The following is a 12,565-nucleotide window of genomic DNA, read 5'->3' as shown; positions in this document are numbered from 1 at the left end:
TGAGAAAATAACATTTAGTCCAGTTAATTTTTTTATTTAGTGCATTAATGTCCATGTTCTTGTGGGAACCTAAGTAGGGTTTTGTGTCTCTTTCTGGGAAATGACTTTAAAATTAGACAGCGAGGCTGTGGTGTGGCAATCTAAACATCACAAGGGGCAGATATCATATCAACACCTTTTCAGAGTTCTGCTGCAAGAAGGCCTGTGGCTTCACACCTCATGTACTTTACACACACACACACACACGGAGAAATGCTCATGTTCTCACAATCGTGTCCTTCAGCAGTGATGTTATGGGTGGGGTTGTGTTATGTGACAGGAGTCACACGTCCATGCCTTGAAAAAACATCACAAGCTTGCTACAGACCTCAGTACAACAAATGGTTACAATCTTTAAACCTGCAAAAAACTGATTCTTTTGGCCACTTGGGGGTAGCGTAAAGAAGTTGTGAAAACAGCATGTAGCGTTTATGGTGCACATCTAGCACTTTAAGAGCAACATTATCATTTATTTGGAGTCATGTCTCTGACCACCTGGCAAATGTCAGTCCAAAATTCACTGTGTTTTTGGTCTCTACCAACATCTGAAGGACATATCTGTCTCTGTTGCTGACAAATGCTCAACTGTGTTCACCAGCTAGTCGCGAACAGTGTTTGTCTGATATGGGAGCAGAGAGCATGAAAAAAAGCAGTAAAGTTGCAGCTGGTCAGCTAGGCCTCTACACAATGAGCTGTAACTCATCATAAAGCTCCATCAAGCCAAGAGTAGCTGCAGAGTCAGATGATAATTCCATGTAGGTTCATCACTATGAGTGATGCCTCTGACATTACACTAATTAGAGCGCAGCTTGGTGGAAACATTTCGCCTGCCTTCACACAGAGCCAGGCTAGCTGTTTTTTCACAGTCTTTGTGCTAAGCTAAGCTAACAATTGTATCAGTCTTCCTTGTCAGGTGCAAAAGCACTGCACAGTGGTTCAACCATGAGATAAGTTTTAATATCTCTGGAGAGCTATCAGTCCACAAATTCTAATTCCCTGTGTGATGGCCACAGCCACACATGGGAATGCTATCCCAGTTCAAACTCTCTCACCTCATTAGATTGCTACCTACATTAGTGCATTTCATGAGCAGTCGACTACACTCAAACAATTCACATCACATATTTCTTTAATGTGGAATTTGTTTATTTGCTTTGATTCTTACATTGTTTTATGTGAAGTGCACACATTCTAACACTGTAGGGTTACATAGGCAATTTTCTGTTGTATTAATCATGTTTCTTTGTTTTTGAGCTACTGTGGTTGTTGGAGAGGCCTTTCTAGTTTAGCTTTGAATTTAGTTGTAGTTGGTGTCTATTATTTGTCTTCATTACCTCATGTTATTTGGTTTAGCCTAGCTACTATAAAGTAAACTTACCACATACAACAACACATGAGGGAACATATCCCTCATGTGTTGTTTGTTCAGTTAACACCTTGTTTAGTAGTTATATTGAGTACAGTTATATTTTCTTGATGTCTTTTATAGGCCTAGTTATAAAATTCTTGGCCTAGGCCTAAATAAAAATCCAAGTTTTCATCTACAACTCATATTTCCTCATTGCCTCACTGCTTGGCCCCTAACACCCCACCAAAAAGATGTTGAATGATGAATTAGTTGTCTATGGTACAAAGGAATCTATCTTGACTATGTGTTTTGATGTGTTTGATTGTCCAACACAGTGTTTCTGGATTTTTTGTCTGTAGCCACCTTTTCTGGACCTCGACTGCAACAACAACATGTGGTCTCATGAAATTAGTGATGGGGAAACATTCTTTGCCATGCTAACAGCATCGCTTTATGGATGGCAATGTCAACCTGTTGGTCGACCTGTCCACCACCCGACACTTTGATCCAGACTGAAATATCTCAACTACTTGGATGGATATTTTGTACAAACATGCTGTTGCCATAGGATGCTGACTTTGTTGGAGCCCCTGACTCCACTGGCACTACCATGACGTTGACAGTGTGCTTGGTTTTTGGTGAAATGTCTCGACAAATATTGAATGGATTGCCATTACATTTTGTACATACATTCATGTTGCCCACAAGATTATTGTAATAACTTTGGCAATGACTTGAAAATGTTCATTTCCCAAAAAAAAAAAAAACTAATGACATTCAGCTTCAGCTGTACTGTACTTTGTGTTTTGTGCTGATTGGTAAATGTTAGTTAATATGCTAAACTAAGATGATGAACATGCTAAACATACTAAATATACATACTAAGCAAGCATGTTAGCATTATCACTGTGATCAGCATTTAGATCAAAACACTGCTGTGCCTGATAGAGCCTCACAGAGCCTGGCGGTAAAATGTTAAAGTACTGTTATTCTAAATAATGGCATCTGTGTTGGCATCAAGATGAATGTTAAAGCCTCCAACGATTACCGTATATAATTGAATTATATATACCAGCATTTATGTATGTACTCCACAATCATATTTGTGGTTATGTTCAGTGTGGTTCAGGCAAATTAGACGATGTAGGCAGTGGCTGCCTTGGGTACCATGTCATCTCTGAGTTCTCACACCCGCTTACCTCACTGTAACCCTGCACTGTCAGAGTGATACAAAGTTCAGCGGAGAGTTGGCTACATGTGTGGGAGTGGGAATGCCCATATGCAGACTAAATTTGAGAAGTTGTCGTCATCAATATTACCACCATCACCACCATCACCATCAGTTTCATCATTCTCTTTACATGGTAACATGAAAGTTGTAGTGGAACATATCTATGCATCAAATGTATTGTCATAGACACCAAGGGGAAAGTGCTTCACCATATCTAAGAAATGTGTTTGTTTTCTTTGATGGAAAATGCCACAATGTTCTTTTAAATTGAATCTGTGATGTTTTAAATCTGACAGCAATTGATTGAAAGAAGTGGGAGGATGTGATAAGCCTTAATATACAAAGAAAAAAATACCTCAGCAAAATATTTGTTTCCTGTTGAGTGGGAGGCTCAGGTCTAGTTGAGGGAGTTTCAGAGGTTTACTTTTATACTTAACTATGTGATATAGTGTGATATTGAGAGTAGGAGCTGTACAATCCACAGCAAATGTAGTAAATATACATTTTTTATACATCCTATATTGCAAAGTTATTTTGTTTACCATCACCACTGCCTCTTTTTTATTATATACATTGTTTACTTTTCTTAAATCTAATTACAACTAAATTAAGCACACATTTAGCATATCTACACATTTCTATACAGGATAGTGTGCTCTCTGATCGCGTTTTTCATTTCCATTCACTTATCTACAAAGGAAAAGAAAGCCCTGCACTGTCCATAACCTTCATTCTTTTGCCAACCAAAGTGAGAGAAAGTTGAAAAGGTTTGAGGAAATGAGTGTTAAGTGGGCGGGTGGGGGTGAAGAAGTGACAGAAAGATAGAGAAGCTGTTGGCCGTGAGAAAGTGGCAGAGCGCTTCATTTGTCAAATCCCCTGACTGAAACCACAGTAGGCCTCCAGCCACAGCAGCTATACAGATAAATAAAAAAAAGCTATGACTGCAGCCTGACCCTGAGAATGAGAATGAGATAGTTTTCAAAGACAACTCATTTGATGTAATGATGTCACTTAATGTACTCCAACATTCCTCGCAGTCACATTGAAAAAGTATGTTGATTGATACTTTATGAGATTCTCATGCAAACACCAGTCACCTAGATGCTACATATATGACATCTAATATTTGTTAAAGTATTTTGAGGACTCTTTGGATGGTGAATCATGCTTTTGCTTTTCGACTTTACCTGGCAATATTCTCTTGCATTAATATTCAGCTCAATATGGCCTCAAAGAGTAACTATATCAAGATATAATTTTAAAGAGATAAGGCTATTAAACACCTGTGTAGTTTACTGCCAGCATAATACTCTGAGATTATTTGAAAGGTGCCAGTTGATTGACTTACTGATATAAAACTAAAAGTTAATAGAATTCACAAGCTACTATTTGTTTTAGAAGTGTTCTAAATAGCAACTATTCATTAGACTATTGGCGCTTTTCCACTACACAGTTCCAGCACGACTCGACTCGCAAGAATCAAACCCGGCATTTTTAAATACTGGCAACAGCGTAACAGTCATACGGCTCAATTTTGTTGCTTTGTGTGTGACAGAAAGCCACATACAGCAGCAAGTACACCATCGCCTCCATGCCCTCCATCGTTCATGTGTTTGTGTCATGTATAAAACGAAGTCACAGCAGTTTCGTGGAACCGTGCGATGACGACCACGCCCACGTTGAGTAGGTACCTTTTTGTAATGGATTTCCTCTAAGCTCACAAAAATAAATTTGGAGGAAATATTTTGGAAGGGAAATATTCTATGATAGAATTAACGTGAATTATTTTATGAACATTTCAGGAATATATCCGGTATCTTATATCACACATGCGTCACAATCCTCCTACATACTAAAATACATAACATAGTAAATGAACATCAAAAACAAAGCAATAGGAAACTGAAATTTTGACTGGATTTGCACTCTCTTCTTCCCTCCCTCCTCACCAAGGTGCAGGTTCCTAGAAAGGCAGTTTTATACCACCAGCAGGGGAACAAGAAGCCAATGAACCCCCCAAAACACGAGACCCAAACCCACTGAACCCAACAGCCCGTCTCAGCACCCTGAACTCCTCTCGTCTACTCTCCCTGGCAGCCCCTGGGAGAAGGTTACAAGCCCCCCACCACATCAACCACAGTGCTCTGACATGCCTCTCTTCATGCACATCAAGGCAAAACTCAGCTCCATCGTTTGGTGTTAACACCAGGAGTCAAATGAGATGCATGCAGAAATACAGCCACATTGAGACGTGCTTTGGTTTCGGTTCATATGCGGCCCTCGATGATTTGATTTCAATCTGAGGTCAGATTATTCAGGCAAGTGTTTCAATAGTTTAACCCCCACTCATGTTTCCTGAAGTAACGGTGTTATTGCAAGAAATAATCAAGAAATGGTAGCTACATCAGTCAAAACTGGGTTTGATGGTGTTATGCTACTACTGTACAATGTCTGTAACTGGGTAGATAAAATATTTTTAATAGAAATACCCTTTTGTCATTTCAAGATTTCCATTAGGGTAGTGTAACCAGACATTATTTATGTAGGGTATTTACTTGTATGGCTGTGATCATCCCAGTCAGGGAAGGTGCCAGTTTATTCCAGCTAGAGAAGTTGTCTTGTGTGATTTTAAGCAATGCTGTGAAATTGGAAGAAAGTGTATCTACATTACTGGAATTAACCAAAGATACAGCCTAAGTTATATACTGCAACAGATCACAGCCCTGACTTAGCCCCAACTGTTAACTAGAGAAGTATGTCATCTGCATATAGACTGATTTAGTGTTATTTTGTTTAAATCAGATATGCTTTATGCTATATCCTTGATGAATGGAGCCTTCAATTGCTATGGAATATGAAGTGGAGATTGGGAAGATGATACAATAATTTTTTCACAACAAACAACAAAGAAAAATTACAAAATAATATATAATCCTGGACTATCTGGTCTTAGTGTAATCATAGTGTAATCATCTTAGTGTCAAATCATATTGTATGAATAACAGTCTTGCCCCTTTATTTTGAGTTCTTCCATTGTTTGTCCAGGGTGTTACCCTTATATGTTGTGAAGAAAATTATCAACATGTGCGTATGATTTAGTGAGCTGTAAAGTTTGTTAATTTCTTATCGTTTTTTATTTTTATTTTTTCCATCTGTCTTCAATTTGAGTGATTATTGTACTCTCCCCATGCTGCTTTGGTTCATTCTATTGTTTTTGCTTACTGTCTTGATGTATGAATAGCTTGTTATGGTTGTTTTCCAAGTCCAAGTGTCTTTATTGTCATGGTATAAAACACTGAAACAGCAAAGCATCTCCATGATCCATGTAGTGCAAAATATAAGATAAAAGTGATAACAGAATAGAATAAAATAGTCACTAAGAATACAACAGATATTAAAAACACTTATTTTCACAGTAAAATAGAATGAAATTGTCCTGAATTGTTACCAGGAGTAAAATACATATAAAATAGTTAGCATATATTTACACACACGCTTACCAGTAGTAGTTGCAAATTAGCATATGTAGTGCAAACATTCAGAGTTCTTGTGTGGGGTTATTAAGGGTGATGGTGGGGAGGTAGATTGGGACAGGACAGTGCGGGAAGAGTGTGGGCTGGGGGGTTTTGTTTAACAGCCTGACTGCTTTAGGGGAAAAACTAGTCATCATTTTGACATCAATTTGCTTGATAGATCTTTATCTTCTTCCTGAGGGCAGGAGTTCAAACAAGTGATTAACTGGATGTGATTGTCTTGTTTTCTGAAGGATCTGTAAGTACATGCAACAGGATTCTATCTCTTCATCTGGTATTTAGATGTCTATATTTCCCTTTTTCCATTTTACGAAGAAATGTTAATAATTCTTCTGGTGTTGGATACAATATCATCTTATTTGGCTCTAGTCACAAATTTGGCTTGAAATGGTTTGGTTCATTTAGTTAAACTGTAGATTTGAGTCTGATTCATACTATAGATACACTCACTTAATTACAAACACCGGAGCAGTTTAATGCAATCCAATACAACAGGTCTGCCATTAATTCTACTTTTATAAAGCCTATACATTTTCAGGTTTTGTAGCGGAAAAAAGGTGATATTTCTATCTATTATTGAGGTTGTAGTGGGTGGTTGTGGCGGTGTATAACACCACATTAACATATATGAGGAGGGCAAAATATTAGGAATACTTTTATAACACATATATAGATCATTTGTAACTGGCACGAACGATGAAAATGGTACATTACTTATTTTTAAATAGTTATCTGCTGCAAAATATTTATTACTGATATAAATTGTATTTGTAATGAACATTTAACAAATCATTTACAAATAATGTTGACAAAATCTAATAAGTCCTGTTCATTTGTAAAGATTTTAAAGCACACTGGAGTGAGAAATTCCAACTTTGGATAGTTTAAAACTATCTACTACTTGAAAATAACTGTATAAGGCAAAAAGACACAATGTTTTATTTATTTACTGTACTTTAGTAATCAGCGTTGGTTGATTAAGGTGGGAGCACTGTAATATCCCTGCTCGTAGAGATGATTAAATTGAACTTTGAGTTGGCCTGTTTTCTGTTGGATAGATAGATGCTGCAGTTCTTGCCACAGCTCATGCTGCCAATGCTGTGTTCTAGTAAATGTGGTTGGGGGGTGTGCTTCACATCTTATTAGGAAGAAGAAGCAGGAACTTTGCAAGTTTCACAAGTCATATGAGTAAGATGACTGGGTAAGTTTTTATCACGTTTGACTAACACTTTTTTCTTTTGGCTTAGGTGTAAAAGTTTACACTTTCTGTTTGTAACAGATCATGCCATACTACACCCTGCTAATGATTTGCAGATATATTTATGACCCATTACCAAGTTAATGTGTAGTAAACAAAGGTTTTCAGGGACATATGATTATGTTTTCATATTTTCTATGGATTATTTCTAACAATTTCTAACAGGATAACATTAATTAACAAATTAACAAATGTATGCTAATAACTTGTTAACATGAGTTAACATACCTATCATTACACTATACTGATTACCATTGTGTTACCTGAAAAGTACAATGAATTACATTGAAGTACATTGAATTCATGATCTTCCTTCCTGAGTGAAAGGTTAGTAAGTTAAGCTATAATGAAAAAAAAACAAAAAAAACAAAAAGAAAATCTCCCTTTGCTCTCAGATGGAACTGTGTGGGATGGCTGGGTACTACAAGAGAGCACATACACACACGAGCAGACGTAAGGGCACTACAATAGTAAAGGTTCTCATGTTCACATGAGAATGATGAGATATTCAAACTTTCCAAATGATGCTCAGTGTATTTATGAGTCCGCCCACATTAAGAGTCAGTACAGTGGTAAATCCATCCAATGGCATAGTCAGTAAACAACATCTTAAACGAATAGTCGACCAAACTTTTCACACTTAGGGGTGTTGTCATGTTTTTACAGACACGCATGTCAACTTTAGTTGTCAACTATCAAACACGTAATAGAAATGGGGGGGAATTTTTTTTAAAGTTACTCCTTTTAAAAGTAATACTTTTTGATTATTTTGTCATTTTACAGATCACTTCAATCAATTTTTTGGATATTTTTTTTCTTCCTCTTGTACCTCCTGCCCCACAATCCTCTGCAGCCTTTCAAAATCAAATCAAATCTCTTTGTGTCATCAGTTGATGGGTGTCAGAAAGAGAAAAGAGGACGTTACCAACAGCGGAGACACAAGAAACTCCCTCAACCTTCAACTGCGCAATACAAAGGTAAGATCAGCAATTCAGCTGGAATTTCATTGTTATGGTGTCAGAGTTATATTTAATGTATGTTATAATTTATGTTTCAAAAGCTTATGTACTTAAAACATGACAAATTTAACCTAGTGGCACTTTACAGCTTCTTCTATGCAACAGTCAGGGTGTGAATATATTGAAGGAGTCGATATTATTTTACATGATAACATAATAAGAAGGTTACTAAATAAATCATCTTCATGGCAGTGCAGATAGAAAATCGACATGAAGGTTAATGGAAAAAATATGAAACAAACTGAGCAAAATTAGTCAGCAGTAATTCTTTCGAGTTGTCGCTTACTTTTTCTGTCAGGCTTTCATCTTCTTAAGACCTAATGTGAACATGCTCCATTATCAAAGCAGTTTCAAGCTTTTAGTGGCAAAATATCTGGTTAACCTGTTACTTTCAACACTTACTGTAAATACTTTTGTTAAATTCCGATCATCAGAACATCACATTCTTACATTTAAAACCATTCTGCTGTTGTTCTAAATATGTAAATAGAGAGTATGGAATTAAAATGGAAGTATAAAAAGTGTTAGTAAAGTGTCAGTTTAGAAGACAACATCACAGCAGGGTTATCCTCAGTGAAAGCCCTGGCAGTGTTTGCAGGTGGCGGGCTGTACTTGTTAAGGAAACCTCAAGCTTTGGCATTGTAACTGAACATGCACCAACAGGTGTGTGGCATCTGAGTGTGTGCAGCTCTAAACGTGACATACAAGATGTGACTTTTCAAACGCTTCTAATTCTGCAGTATTTATACCTCCCTCAGTCACCCTTCTGCCATGCCGCGATCGTTCCTCGTCAAGAGTAAAAGGACCCATCTGCTCAGCCAATCTAAGGATTCTTTTAGACAGCACTCCCAGTCCCAAGCTGATGCCGAGCAGCCTTTTGGACAGGACAGGAGGGAACCTGAAGACTCTGTGCAGCCTTTGACCTCTACGTTAGGAGTCAAAGATGTTCTGGCTTCAGGTCACTCACTGTGGAATAGGATGGCAGTTTGGTCTAACAGTGAAAGTTCAGGTACCCAACATTTTCTTTGGCATTGACTTTTAAATGTTTTTTGTGTCACTGAGATTGTTTTTAGAGTTTACAGAATACAGTTAATCCATGTAAATATTGTTGATCTCACTGATTTAATTTTGTCATAAAGCGGCGATGACAAGTGGAGGCTCGGAGTTATTTGACGCAGTGATCAGGATTCAGTTTTGCATAATAGAAATGACTCAATTCTCACCCTTGTCATCCTTTTCTTTTCTAATAAAAGCCACTGTTGAGAGCAGAGATACTCCTCTGCTGGCCTCGCCTCGGTCAACGGACAGACACCAGGCATCTGAAAGAGAGCGGGAACTAGAGAGACTGGTCTTCATGTTACTCAACCACACTTCGCACACCGACCTCAAATCCCCCGTCAGCCAGTGTCCGCTATGTGAAAAGGTAGGAAGCTCCTGGATTTTCAGAATTGTCACATGTCCTTCACTCCCCCTGTGTTCTTATTAGTATTTGTAACAAAAGAAGAAATCAGTGTGAATAAAAGATAATTGACACACAGCAGCTGTGGTTTCGTGTGTGAAATACACTCTGAGATCAGTCTGGGCTGTTCAGGAGTATGTTGCAATGTTTCTTGCTGTTATGTGGGAGATATTTTGAACAAAAAAAGAAATCTAAATTACATTATGGATAGAACATTTTGCAAGTCATTACATTCATTTGTGTGCATTTCCAAAAACCTGAGATAACCTGGTTTGTAAAAAAATATATATTTGTGATGTAAATTCACAGATTAGAACAAAATTAATTAATATGATTCAAGCAAATCTCTTTCCATTGACACTTTTCTGCCTAAAACCTTTAGTCAAAAGTGTTTCCACTCAAACACTTGAATTATACAATTAATATAGATCAAATGGATTAAATTGCCTCCTATCGCTTTATTGAACCCAATTCACACTGAATTTATGAGGCTGATACTGATATTGATATTTGAATTGTTTTAAAAACCGTAACTGTAACCCTAACCCTATAACTACATATCAGCCAATACGCATTTTTTAAAATCCCTTTAATGTGGTTATTAAATACTGTGACTACAATGTGGTTAAAAATAGTAATATTAACTTATATAGTAGTTACATAAAAATAAAAACAGTTGAAAACTAAACTTGTGGACAAGCTTTGTAATGGTATCGCTGTTCATAAAAGACCTCAAATGTACATATGTTTGGTATTTCCTTCTTACGTATTGGCTGACATACCGAATATATCTTAATATCAGCTTATTTATATCAGTCCATCTCTATTGTTAAGTCTTTTTTTCTTATTCCTCCCTCAGTCTCTTCCAGAAGTCTTACTATCAGAACGTGGTCTGCAGCCTTCTGTCCCATTGACAAGATCACCCACAGCCGCTGACATGCCCCATATGAACTTTGGCTTCAGAGCAAGAGCTAAGGTAGCGTGCACAGTGAGAAAAGATTTAATTGAGTTTAAAAATAGTTTAATCATTTTTCAGCGTGAACATATGACTTTGTCTCTTGTTTGACGGTGTGTGTGTATGTGTTCTTGCACATCCAGGAGCGAAGCTTTGCCTGCAAGGTGTGTGGAAAGGTGTTCAAGCGCTCATCCACTCTATCCACTCACCTCCTGATCCACTCAGACACGCGGCCTTACCCGTGCCAGTACTGTGGCAAACGGTTCCACCAGAAGTCAGATATGAAGAAACACACCTTCATACACACAGGTGAGTGGGCAGGACAAACAGGAAATTAACCACACTGTTAAATACCCCAATTCATACTCTTTACTCTTCTGATCTTCCCTCAGGTGAGAAACCACACGTGTGCAAGGTGTGCGGTAAAGGATTCAGCCAGAGTTCCAACCTCATCACCCACAGTCGAAAGCATAGCAGTTACCGGCCGTTCAGCTGTCCTCGCTGTCAGCACAGCTTCCAGCACAGGGTTGACCTGCAGCGCCACCAAGAGACTCAGTGCGTCTACAGAAACATGTATGTTAAAAACTGAATCCAGGAAGTGATGACATCATAGCAAAACTAGGTGAAAAGGCACTTGTAAATAATTCTCAATTACTCATTCACATGCTTGATTAAAAGTAGATGTTTATGTTAATAAAAGTGGTTTGATTTGTGTAGAAAAAACATTATTTCAGCCTCTTGGTTTGTGCTTTTTTAAATTTTTGTGTTGTGTTTGTGAGTTTAATGTGTTAAGCAGGAACCTATGCAGCATCCAAACACACTACTGCCTATGACTTGTAAAACATGGTGATGATCATGCAGGTACCACCAAAACCTATTTACAAATAATAATGGGATTATTTTTCTAAGATGTGCGTGTGGGACACAGTGCTCTTGGTGTAACATCATCCAATCACGTTGTGTCATTTCTTTGAGACTACTGATTTTTTCGTGCATCTGCAGCAGGGCTCCCTACAGAGATGACTAATGATAATCCAATTTCTATGGTGCACTTCAACTTCTGCAAGTAATAGAAGGCTTATCTTGAAATGAGTTTCTAACAATATAAAGTTTAATAATAAAAAGATGTGAATGTTCAGAACTATTTCTACAAGAATTAAAAATACACAGATTTAAAGCTGTACTAATCAAGATCTTTAAAAAAAAATCAACAATAGGTCAAATTACTGCATGTAATTTAAAAAGGGTTGCTTACAGTAAAAACCTAGATAATTATCGGCTAACTATGCAGGTACTGATTATCTATGCAGCATCTTGGCATCTTGTAACTGATTGCTTTGATTGTATGTACACCACAATTTTAGTTTTGGTTCGCAGCTCTCACCAACCAGCCACCTTCAGCAGCAGCAACCACTCGCAAAAAAAAAGAAAAAAAAAAAAAAAAAAGTTGTAACCCTTGTAAACCCAAAGTACGCAATGTGCAGACAGCAGAGAGACAAAACACTGTGGAGCAATTATTTCCCTCAGGAGTCAATAGGACCCAAAATAGGGCAGGAATTACATTCATCAGATGGCAGAGAGACACAACAACACAATCATTTTGCTCTGTATCTACTGGATACATCATGTTCACCACTTTGTTGAGTCTACATCTCTCCACTTCCCCCAAGTGGCCCAAAGAATCTATTATTACAGGGTTAAACATAAATAAACATACAAATAA

At 37.5% G+C, this 12,565-nt stretch overlaps 1 protein-coding gene across 1 annotated transcript; it reads left to right on the top strand.

Annotated features, from left to right (window-relative positions):
- The first annotated feature begins 10,810 nt into the window (after positions 1–10,810).
- Positions 10,811–11,431, top strand: LOC128379193 (zinc finger protein Gfi-1b-like). Its single transcript, XM_053338836.1, has 3 exons — positions 10,811–10,863; positions 10,986–11,151; positions 11,235–11,431. Exons 1-3 carry the CDS (start codon positions 10,825–10,827, stop codon positions 11,429–11,431), a joined length of 402 nt encoding a protein of 133 aa, XP_053194811.1. The 5' UTR covers positions 10,811–10,824.
- The last annotated feature ends 1,134 nt before the right edge of the window (positions 11,432–12,565 follow it).

This window comes from Scomber japonicus, chromosome 18 (assembly GCF_027409825.1).
Source record: "Scomber japonicus isolate fScoJap1 chromosome 18, fScoJap1.pri, whole genome shotgun sequence".
NCBI classification, from domain to species: Eukaryota; Metazoa; Chordata; class Actinopteri; order Scombriformes; family Scombridae; genus Scomber; species Scomber japonicus.
Note: the sequence above shows the minus strand (reverse complement) of the source record. Positions and strands in the feature narration are given on the sequence as shown.

Coding starts and splice junctions, on each gene's coding strand:
- LOC128379193 (XM_053338836.1), top strand. CDS start 10,825: ATGCCCCATATGAACTTTGGCTTCAGAGCAAGAGCTAAG. Junction 10,864..10,985: donor GCTTCAGAGCAAGAGCTAAG/GTAGCGTGCACA, acceptor TTGCACATCCAG/GAGCGAAGCTTTGCCTGCAA. Junction 11,152..11,234: donor ACACACCTTCATACACACAG/GTGAGTGGGCAG, acceptor ATCTTCCCTCAG/GTGAGAAACCACACGTGTGC.